Here is a 23,028-nt window from a genome sequence, read left to right as displayed (position 1 = left end):
AGGCAGATGTCACTATTACAACTTTAAAGAGTACCAGATAAACACCTGTAGAAAGAGTGCTTTGATACCTGAAGCAGTACTGAAATCACATCCATAACCCCTGTGATAACAATGCCTATGAGCTAATACCCATTCTGTATAAATTTATGCCTGCCTTTATTCAACCTGTGGCTTTATGAATAATAGAACATAGTTGTAAGCTTCGCAATAGCCACTGCGGTTTCTTGGCAGGAGTATTTTTAACTCCTGTCCATGTACTAATATAGTTCATGGTGAGTTCTTAAGTTCTTAAGTCTTGTCCAAGTATAGCTGGGGAAGTGGAGCAGGGGTGGAAATGAGCAGATGGGGCAGGAATTGGTTAAGACAAGACAGTCAAATAAATGTCCAGGTGATGACACCAGTAAGAGACAGAAGGGTTATAAAGAAATCAGTATGCCTTGTGCTTTAAGTGACCTAAACCGCCATTTTCACTCTCCTATTGCTTAGCATAGTTACACATTTCTTTTAATTAATATTTTTTACTTTTATTGCTCAATGAATGCTTGCTGGTTTCACAGCTAATTCCATATCTCCTTAGGCAGTGTCAGTCATGGCAGCAGGGCACTAGTAGGAGTTGTCTAGGAGCAGTAAAATAATGTGTGTAAAAGGGCAAATGTAAATCTGAAATTATAACCTTTCAAAGCAAAGGAAAATGGAGGTGTATCAATGGCTTTGTGGTAATAACTGATCTTCTGTTGCAGCAGATTACAGATAAAACGGGAGTGTGTATGATTTGAGTGTCACATTTGCAGCAACTGTTTATTACAAATTGTGCCATTGAGAGTTCCAGGTCTGTAAATAACATCAGGCATTTTCCTGTTCACATGTAGACTGAAATTCTGTTGCAATGTAACTGCTTTTTCATCTTTATTAATTACACAGCACAAGACTTTTGGTCTTCTCAGGGCTGACAAGATAAAAAGCACCTGCAACAAAACCTCTGAAGAAAAGAAAATCCAGATAGTGGCATTGCAAAGGTTTATATGAAAACCCTGTCTCAAACAATACCAAAATGTAATGTCAGATCAGATAGGGGTACCGATACCATTCCCTTCTTTCTGTTAGTACTATGTAAAGTAAGTAGCTTCTGTTTACTAATTAGGCCTTTGTTTCTACATTTGCGTCACATAAATCAGAGTTAGAGGATTTTTACATTTGTCTGCAAGGAGAAATGAAACTTTTGTTTTTCCCATCAGCCATTCTCGCTATTTCTCTTGCCCTCATTAAGTGGGATTTTCACCGAGAGGTGGGTGTTAAAATGCTAGACTCCACCATCCTGAAAGGTATTGTTTTTACTGTACACTGAAGACAGATGAGCAAGGTCTGAAGTAGAAAAGCCTTTAGCTGCTCTTCTGGTGTTTCTGTACACAAGCGAGGTACTCTTTCACATCGTCCGGAGAACCGAGAATGAGAGGAACCCTCTGGTGAATACCCTCAGGTTTCACATCCAGCACCGCCTCAGTCCCAGTAGTCGCCATCCCACCTGCCTGCTCGATGATGAAAGCCATAGGGTTGCACTCGTAGAGAAGTCGGAGCTAGAAAGGAAGAGGGAACAAGAAACTGTACTTGAGGGTAATTACATCAGAGGTCTTACCAGAACATAGCCTGTGATTTGGGCAAATTTTGGACCTAACTACAAAATTAACCTAAGTAGCAATGTATCTCTCATCAGTCCCTTCTTTCCTCCTTTCACCTCCCTTCACACTTTCTGTTTGAGGACAAATGCACTGACCCTGCTCTCAAGCATCAGTGCCATAGTTTCCAAGCTGACATACTGATGTGTATCATCAGTGAAGCTGTATTTTGTCAAAAGTGTCAAAAGAAGCTGTTGGGCCCACAGACATTAGCAAAGCACTAAAGCCAGCTAAGCAAGACAACCATACCGGGAAAGAAAAGTCAAAACGTCTTCCTATGTATAGGCTTTATTTGTTATCTCAAAGCTTGGGGTAATCACGTTGTGTTTGGTCAGGATATTTTGGAGTTTGAAACTTGAAGCTCCCAGTTTCAAATTTCAGGTTTTGATTGCAGATTTTCAGAAATGTGAATAGATATTAGTGGCTTGAACTCATGCAGATAGAGACTCTAGTTTTGAAAGTAACTGCAGTAATTATTAAAAGAAAGTTTTCACTTTTAGTATGGAGTCTGTTGATCCCTGATATCTGTTCATGGCTTTAAAAATGTTGCCTCTGTTGTGCCTGTGTTCCAGCTGAATGCAAACTTATTTAGGATATGTGCCAAAATATTCTGTGTTTAAAAGAATATAGATGACAGCTAGTTATTTTTTAATGGACATTACCTCTGTAGATTTAGCTGAATATTTCGCTGGCATTCTAAAACATACTCGTGTATTATAATGTTACTTCATGTTATGCTTAAAAGTCTTTTCATGTGTGCAAGAGACAGAATGTTTTCTGGGTAAAAGGAAGCACAACAGAATGCAATTATTAAGAAAAGGGGTGGACACAGGACTTTCCTATCCATAGTTCCCTTATCACTGTGTTTGTAAAAAATCCATGATACACCACAAACATAAACAGCACATATTGACATCGTTCTTATCTTTAAGGCCCACCAAAATGCTGTTTCTGCTACAAAGCCTCTACCTGACAGGCAAAGTGGGACCATTAGCCCTCATTGTTTTCTGTAGTGTACGGCCAACTTTTGAAGGAGCCAGAAAACAGCAGTGGCACCACTATGGAACCATGTGTTGAGTTTCTTCTTTCTTCACTGTGACTACAAGACTGAAATAAAGCAGTTTTTCTTCAGGTAATAGTTCAATTGCTGTATCAAATATTGAAATCAAATTTGCCTGGACAGACATTAAGACATTTTTGGTGTGTATTCTGAAAAGAGTTGTTTTTCTGTTCTCCCCATTTTCCACAGCTCTTGGATCTGCTGTTCTTCTGATAAATACGTGTTCACCAGGCTGTAACCAGTAGTCCTCCATCCTTAAAGAACTGTAGACAGCAGCGTGTTCTGACTCCAGCGGGAGAGATGGGACAAGTAGTTTTAAGAAGGTAAATTCCTGTACATATCCAACCAAGCATATAAAAACAATTGAACAGAAGGTTTCAACCATGGTGTTGGTCAGGAAGGAAGAAGGTCTAGGAGTCAGAACACCATGACTAATATATTACACATTGAGCTACTCATTTCCTAAGCATGACCTGCAGGTTAGTTGTAGTCCACAAGTCAGCTGTATACTCAGACTGCTTTTAAAACATCTTTGTTGAGAAATTCGATAGTAAGGGCATCTGATGCCACAGGAGAAAAGTTGAGGTTGACTACGGCCCATGGTTCAGCATGTTCATGGAGTCACAACATTGCACTGTGGAGTCACTGCATTCCACTGAACTGCATTAAGCCATGGCATGTTTTGTACAGGTGCCCAAATGGGAAATCATATTTTCCCAGAATATTGGTCTCAGTATGCATAAAACTCACCTTCCACTGACAGTGGTTTGGTCAGTTAGTAGAAACCTGTGTTTTCAGGGCTGGTGATAGTAAGCTCAGTACACTTTGGAAAGAGTAGACAGGCAAACTCAGATGTCTAGCACTGAACAAAACCCTGACTGTAGTTAAGCATATCCCTTCTGGACTCTAGCTGCCAGTAAAAAGGGTGAAGGTCTTTCTTAGACCAGTGTTTTATCTGCTAGCTGTGCATAGGTATCTCAGTGGGCTTCTATGATACAGCAATGATTTTCTTCAGAAAAATGAATAAAGCCCTTGGGTTTAGTGAAAAATATTTGGGAATTTTTTAACATAAAAACACACAGGAACATTTCTTGCTTAAGCTGGCAACTGCCTAATTTTCTTGATTAAATTAGATTGCTGACCATCATATCCATTAACAATACTCTCCAGAGATGGGAAAATCATTATCTCTTTATATATCTAAACTATTCCTGTATATCTGCTACTATTTTCTTTACAGGAAAATCTGAGGTATTAAGCTGACTAAGTTTACCAGAGAAGTCAAACGATTTACCTTTCCTTTAGGACTCTTCTGATTAGCAGGATACATGAAGATCCCACCATACATCAACGTACGGTGAACATCAGCAACCATGGAGCCCACGTACCTGGCACCATATGGGGAACTGCCATCCTGAAAGACATAGAAATGGAGCATTACATCTACCAGGCTAGACAATTGTTAGCACAGGAAAATATCATTTTGTTATACGCCAGGTATCTAAGCTACTTAAATCAATTTTTGCATATGGACACTGTAAATGCCTAAACCAGCCTTACTTTTGTAAGACTTGGTGATCATCATGAAGTTCTAAAATAAGGGCTTTAAAGACAAACACTCACAATGTGGAAACCGCTTTGCCTGTAATTTGAGTGCACAACAATATTGTATCAACTGCTCACCTGTGAAAAAGCAAGTAGTGAAAAAGTGAGTGAAATCTTCTTCCTGTTATCAGAACAAAGTACCCGTTTGATTTCTGATCCTCCACAGGTCCCTAAGCTGGGGCACAAGGAAGCATATCACTTTTCACTACACATCCAGGCAGTTCCCAGAGGACTCTCAGATTTTTCCCTCTGGCTTGTTTTCAAGTTTTGAAGCTGGTTGTAGCATTCATTCTGGAGTTTAGTTTGGGAGATAATAGGAATTTAATCATGTAGTTGCTCTCAGATTAGAAATTCATATTGCTAAAGGAGAGGTCATTTTGGTGAGAGCAATTAGGGAGGTTTATTAGGCAACCAGTTTCAGGTTTGCTAGTGATAAAAATGGTAAGATAGAAGATAGAGAAAAAAAAAAAAACACACACACAAAAGAAAACACACACACACACACACAAAAACAGGTGACTTGCACAAATAGAAGTGATATACACCAAATTAGCTCCACCATGACAAAAGTGATGCATCACTATACTTTTAAGAAGGGGAGATACACAATACAGATGTAAACTGAAGGAAAGCTTTCTGAGAGCTAATATGCCAAGATGTCTAGTGGTCTACTGATATCTCTCACTCTGTCTTCAATAAAGCAGGAGTGGAATTTTGGTTTCCCCTAGAAATTGACAACGACTAAGGCTTCATGCAAATTTAATGTGCATACATATTTGTGTATTGCAATGCTAAAAGTTTGAAAAGACCTCTGCATGTTTTTGCAAGTGTTTTTTTTTTGTTTGTTTGTTTATTTGTTTTTTGTCTGGCTGAATCCATTGTCTAATAAAATATCTCAGAATATCTCAGTGCTTTCTACAAGGCTTGCCTTGTGCAAGTACTAGGTATAGAGAGACATATAAAGAGAGAACTTGTGTAACAATGCCAGCTCCAAGAACACGTCACAAGTCAGCCACCCTTCCCAGCAAAATCATGAGGTTAGCTGGGAGAAAAAAAATAAAAAAAACAAACAACACACAAGTGGGAGGGAAAACCACAAGTGGGAGGGAAAACCGCAGATAAAGAAAAGCATTTTTCTATTTTGAAATCACTTTATCTAACTAACTGTTTTATGCAGCTGTGAAGTTTTGATATTTACTGTCATTTAAAATGGGAACAGATTCTCTTCAAGTTACACAGCATAATGCAATAAAACACTAGGAACTCGAGTCCTAAGCCACTACATATAAGACTTAGATTTTTGTTACAGGTGGTAGTAAAACTGGACTACAGAATTGTTCCAGACAGTGTGATATTCCTTGTTCAACTGTATTTCTGCTATTTTCTATAATTCTTGCCTGTACAGATGAGGAGAACTATTGAAAATTCACAGGAAGACACTACAAAGTATAAAAGACTTGATGGATAATACACAGCCCAGAACTCTTAGCTTTTGTTTAGTTTAAACCTAGCTCTTGGTCTTATTACTTCCAGACACAACTGAATAATACCGTCAAGTACTTGCTCCCTAAATTTCCATGGTTTTTGCCTAAATAATTATTTAGACTTCCAATGACAGCTTATTGCCCCCACAGCTGTTTGCATTTGTGACTTTGCAGCTGTAAAAATCTGAGGTCAGAAAAAAAGCACCTTTAGAGCTGTTAAAGAGAGACGAAAAGTACTTTTGCAGTTTTGGAAAAGAAAATTTTCAGGCAAAACTATGATTATAGTCTAAAGCTATCTTTAAAAATACAGACAAAGAAAGAGTTATTTCTTCCAGTTTCAGAAGGGGACTCTAAGAAAAGTTCTTTAAACTTTAGGAAAAGTCATAGGATATTGGTCACAAGCAGACCATGAAACAGAGTGCTAAGCACTGCTTTTAGGACATTATCAGATAAAGAACCTGCAGCACACGAGTATACTACTTACTGACCATGAGCTGCACAGCTGAGCCACCTGTGTACAAACCATCAGACACTGGGATGTGCTGGATTTCCTGTTCACAAGCAGATGATTTGCACAATTTGTGTGTGTTTGGGTGGTGTAAATTGAAGATAATGAGAGGCCACTGAGAATTTTAGTTGCTTCTTACCCTGACATAAATTCAATCTGCTAGGAACTGCAACTGCGTTACTGAGACTGTGCTAAGAAAGAAGAGAAATTTCTCCATTCCTATAGATTTGTCACTTCAACCACTGACTGAAGTAGAATTTTCACTTCCCTTAGTATCCAGCTACCTGCTTAGGAGGGATAAATAATCCTTTTAGTTACTAGAAATGTTCTTGTTTCCCCAGTTTGGTCAGTCAGACATTTTTCTTACAGATGAGAAAGTTAATAGGTGTTGCATGTTTATTGGTATATTGCCCAGGCTTTCATCTCAAACAAAAGTGCAGAGCTAGGGAAATTCAACCCGAGTTCTGAAGAGTGCCAAATAGTGTGCTTGCCCAGTGAGCATTTTGTAGTGTTTTGATGTTAATGAAAGAGTTGGAGAACCTCGACGTTCCCTTCACCTGCATCCATAGTGTTTGAAGAAGCTTGTGATTGCTCTTGGTTTCACCCTTTGCATTGCTTTTCTTAACCCAGGGAAACAAAAGTGGCTCATAACAGACAGGTCCTCTCATTTTTTTCTCTTCACAATGTGATGGAAGTCATTTTCTCCCCTATGTATTCTACTAATTTCTGAAAGCTATGTTCTTCTGCAGCAGAATGAGACCTTGTTTTTCTTGCATAACTATGATGACTAGGAGAGTGAGGGGAAAGAAGTCTTTTCTACAGACTATGGCAACAATCTGCATCCCTCCCTCTCTGTACAGTTATGGTGACAAAAAACCACAACGCTTTTCTTAACATTTTAATGTCACTTGGGCACAGCTGGGCTGACTGGCAGAAGAAAGTTTCCTGCTCTTGATGGCAAGTTTTTGATGTCATTGCTAAGAGAAGTCTCCATTGCATGGCTCTCAGCCAACAAGCTGCGATAGGACTCAGCTTCTCACAAAGCTGCAGGAGGGTCTGGAGCTCTTCTCCTGTGAAGACAGGCTGAGGGATTTGGGGTTGTTCAGCCTGGAGAAGAGAAGGCTCTGGGGAGACCTCATTGCAGCCTTCCTGTACCTAAAGGGGGCCTACAGCACAGGGGGGGGGGGACTCTGTCAGGGGGTGTAGTGATAGGACAAGGGGTAATGGCTTTAAACTAAAAGAGAGTAGATTAAAGTTAGATGTAAGGAAGAAATTCTTACTCAGACGGGGCGAGCACTGGCACAGGTTGCCCAGAGAAGCTGTGGGTGCCCCATCCCTGGAGGTGCTCAAGGCCAGGCTGGATGGGGCTTTGGGCAGCCTGGTCTGGTGGGAGGTGTCCCTGCCCATGGCAGGGGGTTGGGACTGGGTGATCTTTAAGGTCCCTTCCAACCCAAACCATTCTGTGATTCTATGATTCTAAGTCAAGGTAAAAATGAAATGGAATAGCAAAGTATAGAGATGGCCACAGCATGTTTCAGAGTTCTACTGTCAGTGAACCAGTTCCAGCTGGGTGCTAGAGACCTAAGAGGATTACTGGAGGAAATGTTTAGACTAAAATTTTTGCAGAAACAATTTCTGGCACAATAGTGCCATTATATAGTGCAGGCTGAAGTAAATGTTGTTTTACAGGAAGCCTTACAAATAGCAGCTTGCTCTTCATCTGTTGAAGCAATAAGAGATTTTGGGATGCTTAAAAAAAAATACCTTTACGCTGGACTGTCATTCCAGAAGAGATTCGACTAGAAAAATATTTCCCACCAAGATCTGCATGACAATTGTAAGGGGCTTACAGCTGATCTGCAGAACAGTAGCATTTCTTTAGTGCTTTTAATTCAGATCTGATGCTTTTTTAGTGGTGTTCCACAAGAAACGTTGAGAGTCAACATGGCTCTGTGGTCCAGACTATCTAGTCTGGGACACTGCTGTTAGATAGTAAGGGAAAATCTCTCCTCTCCTTATAAAAGGCCAATTTTTAATGTTTGGTCATCAGTGACAGTGATACAGATCATGGGATACGCTGTGAGCAACACTCCACTTGGTTTTCCTGTTTAATGTTTAACTTTTCAATTCTGTTTGGCAATGTTAAGAGAGTCATCTGAACAGCATGTTGACCAAGAACCTCAGAAAAGGGGAAACAGAGTTTGGATCAAAGGAAAAAGAGAATATGATAAAGTGACAAGAAGCTGAATTTGGTGCCTTGTCTTAGAGTGGCCAGAAGGCCATAGGGTAAGAGTGGTCCTCCTGGTTGAGAAGGGGCCTCCCACGCCCCACACAGCAGGAGATGGAGTCAGTGCTCCCTCAGGTCACAGCCACCCACGTGGTGGGCACCCAGCAGGTACTCCCCACTGCCCTTTTGCGTGCTGAAGAGCAGGAGACACAGACCACAGCTGTGCAATGCTCTGCCTGGGGCTGCAGGAAGGTGGGAGCACCAGCAATGGAGCTGTAGCTGGGCTGTAGCAGGAGCTGAAAGTCTGATAAATATGTCTTATAGATGATGCTAGGAAGCAGGTTTTATGCTACGGAAGAGTGCAACACCTCTCTCTTGTACTCTCACAATGTGAATATAGTGTCCTTTTTAAACCAAGGAACCTATTTATACTATTTTTGGAGCTCAAGCTCAGGGCAAGCTTTCAGATGGGCAGATTTCCTTCTGCACTGTGGCCATAACATCAGTGCATTGGCTCTTCTCACGCAGACAGCACTATGACTTGGAGCAGCAAAGCACTGCTTGGCTTGATACCCTTGTGAAGTCTTCGCCTGTTCCAAACAGCCTATGCAATACTGTGCTACTTGCTTTAAAGTAACAAAAATATCTTCTGCTGACTGGAAGCAGTAGTGCAACAACACTTCCAATAGTTTTTCCCCAAATACAGCACAGATTTGAAATTAAATAGTGTTTGCAATCTTTTTTTTTCTTTTTTTTTTTTTTTCCTGTATGCCTGACCTAAGGATTTATGAATCACATGGTAGAGCTGTCCTCACAGAGCCTGTAGTGAAACATCTCTGTCTGGTCTTTCTACAGAGTGTATGAAATCTCTTCAGCCTTATCATTTCTGCCTGAGGTTGATTATTTGTTTAAGGTTTTGCTTTTTTATTTTTAAAACACTTGAGTGGTTTGCAAAAACACAAAAAACCTGTTGTCAGTGCATTACACCAAATACATAGCTCAGCATAATGTGAGCAGAATGAGAAGCACAGATCTCTTTCCCAACTGGGCCAGCTTTCAGGAAGTATGAAAGGCGTGTAGTGGGCTTCCACTTCTCTCATAGCTGGTCTGAAAGTACGCATCGAAGTTTCAAGATAATCTCAATAAGCATTTACAGGATGCCGTGAAGTGATCCTGTCTGTAGCAGCAATGTGAGTAATACAAGAAAGAGGCTTTGGTAAGAGATCGGCATTGCCACTACAGCCAATGTGGTGAATTCTGATTTTCAGCTCAGCAGGAGCTTCTCACAGAACGATGGCTTGAAATCTTACTCATTACATTTCCATTCTACAGCACTCTGAAGTTTTCTACTGGATACATTGGTTTTTACATAAGTGCTGTGCAAGAATTTTTGACAGGTAATAGCTTTAAAAAATAATCTCATGGGCTTTTCTAGCAGGAAAGCATGAAAACCATCTTCCAGGCCAAGTTCAGTCCTGAGCAGTTACACTTCTCCATATTTTGTTATGACTTACTGGTCACACAACTACACTTTCCAGGGAGCTTTTATATTTCCACACTGAGAGCTTGTGTTGTGTCCTCCTAGCCCTGACTGCAGGCCATACAGAGCTGCTTATTCTCACAAGAAAATTCATCAGACACAGGATGTTCCCAGCTCTGTCTCTCTGGAGGAAACTGTATAATCCTCTTAACAATAGAAGGTGGTGAAATTGTGCCTCACACCCTTTTATTTTTTTCATCCTCTGGGTGGTTTCATGGTCCATGTGATGCAAACAGACCATGCAAGAGTTATGCCATATTTCTCAGCTGTGAGCATGTACAGGAATATGATGGAGGTGCCACCCAGATCCCTGGAAGCACCTATGGGGCAGTAAGTGGAATCTAGCCCCAAATGCCCAGCTGCACAAATGACTGAGCTTCATATTCAAATATGCTAGAAAACAGGGTTATACTTCTCTCTATATACCCACATTCTGCTTGCATGGTTTCAGAGTATTTATTTCCTCCACATAGTGGTGAACAAAGCTATGAATTTATTTAGCAAAGTCTAAGTTATAAAAGATATCATGCACTGGAAGCCAGCGCATGAGAGGCATACCCACAGCACCGAAGTGTTACATAGAACTGGATTCGGAGATGTCTTCAAAACCCTTCCCACTAGCCTGGATAGTGTAGAAGGTAATGCTTACCAGTGAACACTGGATACAGTGCTAATATTCTCTTACCTCGGGGAATTTCTTCTTTTGTAAGTATTCTGTCATTGCAGGATCAAAATACTTTGCATAACCTTCATTGAGACTGTAAACCTTCCCTTTCTTCTTGATTTTAACATCTCTATCCACCAAAATAAACTCACCGAGACCCTACAGAAGGACAGAGGAGACCAGTTATTAGCAGGCACCAGAACGCTTTGTTGACTTCCCGTAACAGTTGTCAGACCAGAGATGGCAGAAATGCTAGCACAGCTTGGTCTTTTCAGCACCAGTCTTGTGTATAACTTCACAGTATTCAAACAGAGCAGAAAGCACAGAATCTGTGTTAACTTCATGAAAACTTGTTACATCAGTAGCATAAACAAAAAGAAGTTTGCCTTCAACAGTTAGCATATCAGATGAACACCAGTCAACCCTGAAAGCAGATGGATTGTAGATCTTTGTGTCCACAAATCATGAGGTTATAAAGGAAGAAATTACTTTTTATTTTTTTTAAACTCTTCTTGACTGTCTTGACTTAAAGTGAATACGATCATATCCTCGCATGCACTGCTGTAAGCAGTTGGAGTGTGATATCCACCTTCCCCCCTCTGTCTCTGACCAGATCAGTTCGGATCACAGTTCTTCCTGCCTGGAGAAAGCTTATTTACAAAGATTAAAAGGTGTTTGGGCAATAATGCACCCTTTTATTAAAAACAACTTATATTATTGGCTAAATCTCATGCCGGTTTCTAAAACGAGCAGCTTCCTTCTCACATTCCTCCAGTAACATTTGTCAGGCTCCTGGGCTGAGATTTAATGGGCAGCAAAAGTCTGGTTGTGTGGGTACCGTTCTGCTTTTGCAACTTGTTGGGTATGCAGATTAAAGGACTTCACCATAAAACTAAAATGAACTCGGGAATGATTCTTGCCCCAGGCTAAACACTGAACATGGCGGAGTCCTTTTGCAGAGAAGCAAAAACAACAACAACAACCAAAAAAAAACCAAAAAAAACCACAAAAAAAACAGGAATCCTCCAAGTGGAAGCGAAGACACTGGTTGCAGTATTTTTTTTTAAGTGTTTTTCTGTGCAAACCAGCAGCCTGACTTGAATGAATAAGGTCTCAAACACTGGTTTAACTTAAACTCTCACTCACTGAATGGACAAAAAAAAAAATGAACAGAGGCAGTGCAACCAACATACATGATTAAGTGCAAGTAAGATAGCTGTGGGATGCTATGAGAGTGAAAAGAGAATGGCATAGATCACCTAGATTGCAGAGACAAGAAGGAACCAAAAGCAAGTAGACCCAAGCATGGGAAGCTCTAAAAGACAGTGGCAATGTTTCCAACACTACAACCGTACCGGATCAAGCATGAAGCAGTCCACTCCTTGCCCTGTGGAGAGGGCGACCAGTGTAGCGCTGCCATACAAGGCATAGCCTGCAGCAACAATATTGCGTCCGGGCTGCAAAGCGTCTTTTTCAGAGGGCTCGTCATCCGTTTCCTATGGAAAAATTACCATTGGACTGAGGGTTAAATACTTATGAGAAACAGTAAAAACAACATCTAAATAATAACTTGGGGCAGATCTCCCTTTGGTGTCTTACCCAGGCCTTTGAAACTATCAAAATAGAGACTGCTCTCGTTAGTTCAGGGCAAATTTGGTGCAAGCAAATGTGCATGCTGTGACAGGACATGGGGAGTTTGTCATTTCATACATCTCATGTGATCAGTATGATACCTGCCACAAAACTGATACCTTAGCATTGCAGCCTACTGTATTAAGTCAAGATCATCAGAAATCTGAGACAGAACAGCGCTACTGGTTTTCTGTAAATTCAAACATAAGCTATCACACTGATACCACTCTGAGGGAATAACTGCGAGGGGAATGCAATAATTAACACTGCATAGCTTGCAAACAAATTGCTTCCAGTAAAGCAGAATAAAAGGGCAGAGGGTGTGACGCGGCAGAACCAGAATTGTGCATTGGTCTGTGCTGATGAAGAGATGGGCAACTGAAGTGATATAAGTGTTCATATGCATATAATAAATGCCTTTGTGTATGTAATGCATGTGCATGTGTAGGTATGCACATACAGCTCTGCACAGAACTTTCACATGCCATTTTACTTCAGGCATCTGATCTGGTATCACATTTCCTTTCAGCACTGCAGTTATCACTGAACAAGAATAGCCCAGGCAGACGTGGTACAAATATTTCCAGCCAGCTCTGGGGGTGTGTTTCAGCCATAGCTTATGAGAGATTTGTCAGAGTACTTGGGAAAGCTGGCTCCAACCTGCACTTTTTGGGACTATAAAACGGGTAGGGAATATTAATGCTTCATAAAAAGTTTGCCATTTGTGGTGGAGATTCTGTGGATGTTTTGAAGCTGGTTCTCTGGCAATTAAAGTGAGAATCTCCCTCAGACGCTTTCTTGGGGCCCTCGTTTAACACCTTATTATTTAAAATTCATCCAGTTTCTCAGTAGTTGCATGGGTTTAAAGAGGTTGAGTAACAGCTAAATAGAAATAGCAGGTCTAGCCCAGAGTATCTGTTCCAAAAATTAATAAATAAATAAAAGTCAGCAGAGACTGTTGTGTGTAGCAAATAAAATATTTCATGAACTTTGAGTAAATTCTTTAAAAGATCAAGAATGCCTTCCAGAGATATTTCCAAAGGAAACCACCCCCCAAAAAAAATAGAAAAATTCTCTGCTCTGGCAAGAAGCCTTCAGGGTGTCCAACAGGATCCAGCAAGGTGGAAGGGGTAAGGGCAAGCTGAGGATCCTGTTCATCATAGGATGCCAACATCTAGAGGAAAGCAGACACATGGGACAACAGAAGTTCTTTTAAGACACAGGAGGACAGTAATTTCACAACAAAATGTTTTCATTTTCAGCTGAAAGATTTTGGCTGAAAGTATTTGCTACTTTAGTTCACAGAGCTTTTAGCTATGTTTTGCTCACAATATTTGTTAAATATTATTTTGTCAAATTCTTCCTTGGAAAAAAAAAGAATTTCTAACCAGCTCTTCATGGGAGCTGAAATATGACATGGACAAAGGTACCTGGTATGCAGTCCCTTAAAATTAATCATTCTATCTCCAAGTGTTTATTCAGAAAGATTATGAGCGTGTAATGAAGGAAAAGTCATTAAAATGCCTGTCTGTGTACATCAGAGCTATGAATACTGATTATTTGCCAGTTGACTAGTTATTAATCCTCTGCTAAACAATTTTTTAAAGAAAAAATTATTATATGTTCCATAGCATCTTCTCTTTCAAAACTATATCCCCATGGCACATAGATGTCACCACCAAAAGCAATGGTTGTCTATAGTAAACTAATTGTTTGTAACATTAAATACAGAAATAAGTATATATTTACACAACGAGTTGCAAACATACTACGTTTTTTTTCTAGCTTTTTGTATGTTTTCCTCATGAAAACAATTTAATTTTGTATAAATACAAAAGAAATGTGTTTTACCAAACATATTGTGTATACAGTATGTGTAGCTGCAGGTTACAGATGAAGTTGATTTGAAATACATTTTTCTAAGGTGAGCTTTTCAGGCCTATCACTTAAATGCATTTTCTAGGTTTATATGGCTCAGCAGCCATACATTTGTTGACCACTTTGAAAAACAAACCAACCAACCAACCAAACAAACAAACAAACAAAACTCCTTTGGAAGATGGGCAGTTGGGCAGAAATCACTTGTTTTTCCATCTTCATTCACAACGATGTTTCCAAGAGCCAACTTCCAAAAGGAAGGAAGAAAGTTCAGTTTCTAACAAACGTTTTGCAGAGCTCATTGGAATGTAAAAAAGCTACTGATCAGCTGGCATTTCATTGTTAACACTGCAGGAGTTTTGCCAAGTGCCATGTACTGTGGGACAAACCAGGGATTTAAGCTGACTCTGTTAACTGCTGAATATTTTCACTTCTTTCTGGTGCACAGATGGATTTCCTTTCTATTATATTTTGACTATGAGATGGAGGTAGTGAAATCTCTTTGGAAGTCTTCATGCAAATGACTGAAATAGGCATTGTCTTTCAAATCGGGGGACTGCAAAAAGGTTCTGTCAGCTCTGAGACAGCCACTTTAGCCCTTTGTTCTCATGAAGCAGATGAAAGATGCTCCACAGAGTCTAGCTATAGGGGAACCCTCAGGTGATACCTGAGTCTGAAATTTTTTGCATGTAAGATTTACCACATGATGTGATTTGCCCACATCAGCCCTTTGAGCAGCTCTAGAAAGTCTGGGTTTCCGGGTCTCCATTCATACCACGTGTTTCATGAATATCCATTACTTTTGCTCTGAATTTTTATACCTTCTCCATGGGGGACAACATGAAGTGTATGTATCTGCATGTGTGTGTGTGTGTGTGTGTGAGCTGAGTATTGTCCTCATGACAATGGAGGAGGAGGGGAAGAAAATCCATCTGACGCACTGGGTAATGTTACAAATTTAAAACAGAATTCAACAAAGCAGCAGAGTTTTATAGCATGTATGTTGGCAGCGAATTGACAGTTGTTAAGTAAGCTCAGTGGCATGAAAAATAAAGAGGAATCCAGGGAAAAATTCTAATTATCCCCACAATACTGACACTCCACCAGCTAAGGGCACCTCAGTGGCAGTGACAGTCTAGGTCCTATCCCTTGCCCTGGCTTCTGCTGATTCAGTCCCTCAGCCCAATTTTTCTGGCTTTTCTGGTCTTTTTAACAATAACACACATGCTTCAGAAAACGTCAGGTTGAAAATGAAATGAAATAAGTGGGTGGAATTTATTTCCTGGTGTTTTTTCTAAGAAACAAATTTAGTGTTTTTTGGCAGGAGGTGATATTACCTGGGGCTGTAATGGTGGCCCTGGATCAGGAGCAACAATAGACGATCATTTTCAGGTTTGAAATGTATTGTCCAAGTCTGGCCTTGGTGGAAAAGTGCTGAGTATCCTCAAGCTAATGTTTCAGTTCTGCAGTGCGTGCCTTTGAAAATGGGGTTAAGGTGCTGACATAGTGGCAAAATCAGTCATACAATCAGCTGAGAACTTGAAGGTACCAAATATCAGACAGATGCCAAGGATCATCCATTGGAATTTGAATTGTTCTAGCTTTTCCAAAACAAGGTTCATGTATTTTGTATGGTTTGAAATAAACTTCTATTTTCTTTCTTAGAATCACAGAATCATAGAATATCCCGAGTTGGAAGGGACCCATAAGGATCATCGAGTCCAACTCCTGGCACGACACAGGTCTACCTAAAATTTTAGACCATGTGACTAAGTGCACAGTTCTTAAATGATTCTCATTCATTGGGATAAACATCTCACTTGTATTCCCTTGACACTCTCCTAGAGCAATAATTAATAAAGCCCTTATAATTATTTAGTTATTTTGAAGGGTTTTAAGTTAATAGTGTTTGGAGTTAACAATGTTGCTAAGAAATTGTCTTATCTGGAAGAAAGGCACATTAATTACCATCTACATTAGAATTAACATTTTTATGTCAAGAATTATCCCAGTGAAAGTCTGTGAATGCCACATTGTTTCTAACATTCCAATCAAAATTGATAAGTTATTCTTGTAATTGAAGAACTGCATTTCATCCTAGCAGTAGTGTTTTTATTTGGATATGAAGAATTTGTACCAAGGAACATAATTTTGTCTTTCTGAAGTGCTGAAGTATACCCACCCACATGAAAAACAGGAACTTAAAAACAGTATTCACAACAAATATATTAATACATAATAGAACAACACCAACTATAGAGAGATCAGAAAGTGAATTGAAAACTTGAGTGCTTTGAAAGGACTTGAGTTCTTTGGGAAATGTTTCTATTCTGAAGCATAATCCTAGGGAAGGCTGGGTAGTCCATAGTCATTACATGTCTTAACAGGCGAGCTAAAGATGATAGAGAAATCTGTGCTGTACTTCAACCTGTTATGCTATATGAATCACACTGAGCATTTGCCCTTATATTAGTGTAACCTTATGCAGTGTAACCTAAACGCACTTCTAAACAGAAAGCAAATGTTTGTGACACTGTGCCTACTGTCTCTACTAATAGCAGACAACACAGCTATTGCCCATCTTAAAAGTAGGGAGGTGCTGTAGTATTTTTGGCTGTCTTTACAGGGATAAATGGAAGGGCTGAGGGTCCCTTTGCTTACCATAAAGGCATATGGCATGGGTTGCCTCTGTACAGCTAAGCTCTCTTCCCTGAGAAAATCAGGATGTTAGATACACCAGCAGCAGTCCCTCAAGCCATACACAGGCATTGTTTCAGACAGTGTGGTTTGGCCTGGGCTGAATCCAGGTGTCACTAACCACAGACACCATGGACAGCCATACACCAGCACTTCTTTTGTGCTGTGACTCCATTCAGACTGAGCTGTGGCTGTTTGGTTTACCAGTAAATGCATATGCTTGACGATGAGTGTTTCATCTATGAGAAATGCAAAGATAAGAACTGTCTGGAAAATCATGAGTTAAAAGATGAGAGAGGACTTTAAAAGTGTATCTTCATGCGTTTGAAGTGTAGTATCTGAGTCTGCAAGTATTTCATTGCAGTCATGAGAAATCTAAATGTTGCTTCAAAATAATGATGGCTGAGGGTCTCCCATAGTCATCTGACTGTGAGCTCAGACATAAGAAAAACACCAACTGCTGGGAGATTAGCAATCAAATCACAAGACTTGGCATGACTCTAGCTATTAACGTTTGTTAATTCGCTGCACAGTTGCTGCTCTGTGCAACCCCACAGGGGGAGACCTGCTGGCCCTGGTGGCTGTAGGTGACTGCTTCCTCCAGCTTCAGGTGGCCTCCATCGTTAGCGTGTGTTTAAACTCCCGTCTGCAACAGGCAGAGAAACTCATACCAGGAGGCCGCCACAACGCTAGTCATGATAGGGTCTGGTCAGCTTCTGGGAAGCCCAGCAGTGACACCACGACACACCTTGGCTCTCCTGCAGCGAGGAAAACTGCACTGAAGTAGCTGACTAGCTGCCTGACAGTGGCTTTATCTAAATGTATGTGTGTCTGGGGGAAGGAAATGATGCCACCTAGCAAGGACCAAATGCACACTCCCTGGGACTTCGGGAAGCTCTTTAGCACGGGTAAATCTCAAGTGTTACCTCTTCTACTCTTTCTAAGGCTCTGCTGAGCCCAAAGACACTTGGAGGACCTACAAAAGAAACTAAGCAAGCTGATACACCCAAGCCATTTTGCTTTCACCAAGTGAACTTTGCCATGTGTGCTTTGTTTGTCCTCTTACCTTTTTGTAGATAGCAAATATGGTTCCTATTGGTGCCAAGCAGTCTATGTTGGATGAGCCGTCAAGGGGATCGAAGCATACCACGTATTTACCCTAAAACAGAAGTGGCAAGAAGTGGAAACGTTAAATGATAGTGTTGTCTTGCAGTACTGTTTCCTTCTACCTGGTGAGCCCCGTGTTTTTGTGGCTGTGTGTAGCCCCCCGCGCGCACGTGGCGCAGCTCGCCGGAGGAGGCTGCGCTGCTGACCCAGCTGGCCCTGCAATAAAAACATGTTTCCCCTGGCCCTGCAGTACAGCATGTTTCCCCCGGTCCTGAAGTACAACATGTTTCCCCTGGCCCTGCAGTACAACATGTTTCCCCGCCAGAGAAACAGGAGAGGGCACATTCCTGCTGACAGCACTAAAGCTGATGGCAGAAAGGAGAAGTCCTCTGCGTCCAAGCGGTGTAAGACATTTGAAAGGAAAGGGTTCAGCCGTTCTGGAGGCCAGCATCTTGCTCGAGTAAATGTGTTTTGTTTTGTTACACCCAGAACCAGGACTTACTGGTACTGTGAGTTTGAGGGCAGAAGAAAAACATCGTGGGGAAAGGGTAGGTTACATCGGTGCGAGTAGTGTCACTGCAACAGGATCCCCTCCTGGGGAACCCTGATGAAGCAGTCAGGTGTTTCCTCCGGCCGTGTAATGCAAAACCCAGCTCTGCTGGCCTCTCAGCTCATTTTATCTTGCCTAAATATTAATGTAATCCGAACCCCGAACCCCAGCGGCCAAGGAGTGTAACAGTACACTTACATCTGGGAGCTGGGGTGTGCTAACAAGCTCCGAAATAATTATTTTCCCCTTTCGCCAGACTTTAATACTAATTTTTGCCCTCCACATCTCCTTTAGCTGCTGCAATCACGCCATCCACCTCAGTTATTAATCAAAACAATTCAGCAATGGCGCAAATTTTCCGAGCTCCCCCCGGGAAGCGCTGATTTGGGGACCGGGGCCGGGTTTCATGCCTGAAACACGAGTGCCCCCTGCTGCTGCCCGAGCCGACACCCCGCCGAGGCAGGAGCCGCACCGACCCGCTTGTCCTTCGGGGTGATGAGCGCCTCCTTGTTCTCCTCCGTGACCAGGACGCAGGTGCTGTAGGAGGACTGCAGCATGTTAATCACCAGGGCGTTGGAGAGGACGTCCAGCTTCTTCACTTCGTCGCCCGTCACGTTCACGGTGCCAGCTATGCCAAACCTGGGGAAAATATATTAAAAAAAATTAATAATAATTAAAAAAAAAAAATCAAGAAACCTGCGGTAGTGAGGGGACCTTTTAGAAAAATACAAGCCAGGTATTCCTTCCTCTCATCTTCCCACACCTTTAACCTTGGATTAAACCACTGGGATGCATTAGGAGGTGTTTGCTGCTGCTAGAAAATAAAAGCGTCCAGGAGCAAGGGAAAGAGCAGTGGCATCTTTTTGGGGGCTCCATCAGGGTCCTTTGGCTCCTGCTTGGATGTTCTGCAAGCCTCCTCCCAGGAGCAGAGCCTGCAGCCCAGCTGGCAGGTGCCAGGCTTTGCCGGCAGCCCCAGGAGGCTTTGGGGAAGGAGAAGGGACACGTACTGTCTGCGTCACCTTCTGCTGCTGGAGCAGCTCATATGGCTGCTCAGAGCTCTGGGAGGGTCCCACGTCCCCTCAGTCCCCAGCCACCCCAAAATCAGAAGCCTTGAAGACAACCCCTGATATTTCCACATGCTCCTCTGGATTCACACGCTAAACTGCTCCTCTGGATTTTATTCAGATTAATTTATTTGGTGATCCTCAGCTGGTTTACGGTGATGCTTCTATTCTATATTCTGATTTTAGTAGCATATTAATTATGTAGTACATAGTAATATATATTTCTGAAATTTCCAGCTGAGGAAGAACTATTTTGACCTGATGCGTGTGGTCAGGGCATGTCAGAAGTATAAGCAAACATACAGGGCATATATATTGCATTTTTATTCATTATGAAAAATAAGAAAGGAAGGGAAGTGGGACAACTAATTAATCTCTATTGTGTTGGTCAGCAGCAGGCCTGACTCATGGGGGACAGGTCTTTTCTCTTATTTAAAGCTAAGATCTGCCTGAACTTTTCAGAAGTATTGAGTTTTTCAGGTATTTGCATTTTGGAGTGCCAGGTTTAAGATACTGGAAAGGAATGTGATTTTTAGGGCACGCTAAACATCCAGTCTCCAGTCAGTATGTTTCCAGGCAGGTTTCCAACCCAAATCTATGGCTCTTTTTTTTTTTTTTTTTAAAGACCTTCTTCACCTTTAAATGGCAAATTTGTTAAAAATTCACACTGCACTGTTAAGCATCAAAGAAGTTACTTCACATTCTCCTGTTTGGAGAAACCAGAAAAATCAGAGCTCTCTAGCTGCGTTTTTCTGTTTAATGATAAGGTCCCAGCTCTTGTTCATGGGAAGAAGGCATAAGTGCAGACAGATGCAAGCCAGACACCATGGTTGAAAGCTTGCCACAGGAATCTCCAAAATTTCATGGTTTCAGCAGCAGTTTGAATGGTACAGGTTACTCATTTGTGTGTTTGGATATTTTAGATATTTCTTGGTCATTGCCTGAAAATTTTTGTTTGTAGAAGAAGATGTTTACTCCTTAACATAATGGGATAACATAATCCTTCTGAAGGGAAGACTCATGTAGCACTGAGGCAGTAGTAGTGTCTTGTAGGCAAGGTGGCTATTCCACCTCCAGTCTATTAAGCAGTAGTTCTCCCCACTTATGAAATAAATACGAAGTTGTATATTGAAAGATAAAAAATAAGCAAAAGCAACATTTCCTCTAAAATGGGAAGAAAAAACAGCTCAGCTTCACCTAGTAACTACAAAGTACAACTTAACAGTCATGGCATAGGAACATGAGGCCACTGCTAACTTCGGGTACGTCTCTCTACAAATTACGGTCCACACCCGTAAAGTCAGTATGGTAGTACTGAGACATTGAATTTGTGATTGGAAAAGATCATTGAGGGTTTTGACCAAATAGGCAGCAGAAGCACAAAAAAAAAAAAAAAAAAAAAAAAAAAAAAACCAACAACAAAAAACCCCAGGGTGTTAAAACATTTCAGTGTTTCTGCAGGATGAAAAAATAATAATAATAATAATTAGAAAGGAGTAAATGACAAGCATTGTCTTTCTTACACAGATATATTCCCTATCTTCTACAAATGCATGCATACATACATGCACAGGAGTGTGCACAAATATACTTTAATACATAAACAACAACTGTATATTTTAAATACATAATTTTATTAGGAGTTTCCAGCTCCCTGAGCTGCTTCTGATAGATCACCATTAAAAGATCACCATTAAAAGGCTGATAGTGAGGGTTTTTTTTTTTTTTTTTTAATCTGGCTGTGTGAAGAACAGCTCAAGTCATTCCAGGATTTGCTAAGGTAAATTTTTACTTTCCAAACCACTACATGCCTAATTATTTTGTTTGCTTTTCATATAAGACCTTTTAAGTCTCCCCATCTGCAACGCTGACACCAGTTGAGGAGGGAGGGGTAAATGTACCCATGCATGACAGCATATGCCATTTCTTGCAGGGTTGTTGCTTCAGAGCATGACTTACACTGCAGTCAGGCAGAACATCAGCTTCCCAAGGCAAGCCAAGGTCTGTTTGCACCACTCAGCACTGTGCTTGGCTGTTGGCAGAAAATATCACGGTACATTTTTCTCCAAATTCACAGTAAATTTAAAAATACATCAGTATCGACCTTTACGAGGTATAATGAGGTGAATGGCGCCCTGAAGTCCTGACTCATGATTTAGCAGCAAAATATTGCAGAACAGCAGCTCGCCTACGCTTCTATCTAGTGCTCAATACTGGAGTGCTCCAGAGAGATCTCCGCTTCCCGCTCCTGGCAACCCATGCCCTGACCTCCTCCTGCCTGCAGCCACTTGCAATACACTTAAACATCCCTACCCTCTTCCCAGCCTTGCAGTGCAAGCAGGAGCCTCTCCACCTCCTCATCCTCCCCGTATGTCTCAGTAGGACTCACATGTGGGCAAGGCCCGCCTTTCTGACTGCGGAGGAAATGGCCTTTATGGCAGTCAGCATGGAGTTGAGCAGCTGTGTCAGCTCCCCGGTGGCTCCTTTGACTCGCCGTCCCTTTTCCATGACAAACCGCGTGAGTGTCAGCATATCTGTTTCGAAGGGGGTTTTGTCGGACATTTTTGCTGGGTACCAGTGTCCCTATCCTCTCGGCTGGGTTGGGCGCTTTCTTGCTGTGTTGAGATGCCGGGCAGCTGTTTTATTTTGAGGGGAAGCTACCGGCTGCACTGCCAGCCAGAGTTTATTAAAATGCTTCCAGGACCATGTGATGGGGTGCTCAGAATAGCTGCACACGGACTGGCTCTGCGGCTCCTCCGGGATGCAGGAAGGGAGCCCGGGACAGGGAGCATGGCTGAGCAGCTGCCTCTCCGCTGCCCTGCCCACAGCTACAATTCCTGGTGCCCAGATCTAGCAACACACCCTCATGGTACATTAGGCTGCTTTTAACGCAAAGCTCTTGCTTAGCCACGTGGCTGAAAACTGCTTTCCCAGAGCCACTGCTCAGCAGCAGTCTCAACGTCACAAAGTGAGAAAAGCGATGCACAATTTGCAGCTGCTCTGCATCTGAAGCGAGAAGACTATTTAACCACCTAATACAGTGATGTGGAGGTTAATTCAACATCCATGGGAAATGGTTCAGCCAGGGCTAGGCCTTGTCTACACCAAGATTTTTTGCATGATAACCTACAGAATGAGTGCACTCAGCATCTAGGCAGGCATCTATTAAAGATGCTTTATATTGCTGCTGCAAACCCATTTTAATAACTTCATTCCCAGTCTGGGCTACTTGTAATATCATACCGTTTGCATAGAAAAGTACTCATTTAGCTACGGCTTACAAAGTAATTAACCCTTCAATAATCTACAAATGAAGCTTATTTTATTTTAGCATGTCTG

The 23,028-nt window shown here is 41.5% G+C and overlaps 1 protein-coding gene across 1 annotated transcript; it reads right to left on the bottom strand.

The window, feature by feature from the left end:
- Window positions 1–766: 766 nt before the first annotated feature.
- On the bottom strand, window positions 767–22,351 carry LOC106045370 (fructose-1,6-bisphosphatase isozyme 2). Its single transcript, XM_013195795.3, has 7 exons — window positions 22,079–22,351; window positions 19,102–19,264; window positions 18,035–18,127; window positions 12,117–12,257; window positions 10,783–10,920; window positions 4,028–4,147; window positions 767–1,574 (listed from the first exon to the last, which is right to left on the bottom strand). Exons 1-7 carry the CDS (start codon window positions 22,249–22,251, stop codon window positions 1,380–1,382), a joined length of 1,023 nt encoding a protein of 340 aa, XP_013051249.1. The 5' UTR covers window positions 22,252–22,351; the 3' UTR covers window positions 767–1,379.
- Between the last annotated feature and the right edge of the window lie 677 nt (window positions 22,352–23,028).

The sequence above is a fragment of the Anser cygnoides genome, chromosome Z (assembly GCF_040182565.1).
Source record: "Anser cygnoides isolate HZ-2024a breed goose chromosome Z, Taihu_goose_T2T_genome, whole genome shotgun sequence".
NCBI classification, from domain to species: domain Eukaryota; kingdom Metazoa; phylum Chordata; class Aves; order Anseriformes; family Anatidae; genus Anser; species Anser cygnoides.
Note: the sequence above shows the minus strand (reverse complement) of the source record. Positions and strands in the feature narration are given on the sequence as shown.

Excerpts from the sequence above, each read along its gene's own strand:
- LOC106045370 (XM_013195795.3), bottom strand. The coding sequence starts at position 22,251 with ATGTCCGACAAAACCCCCTTCGAAACAGATATGCTGACACTCACGCGG. Across the intron at positions 10,921-12,116 it reads ACTGCTTCATGCTTGATCCG|GGTCTCGGTGAGTTTATTTT; the intron begins GTACGGTTGTAG and ends GTCCTTCTGTAG. Across the intron at positions 4,148-10,782 it reads AAAAGAAGAAATTCCCCGAG|GATGGCAGTTCCCCATATGG; the intron begins GTAAGAGAATAT and ends TATGTCTTTCAG.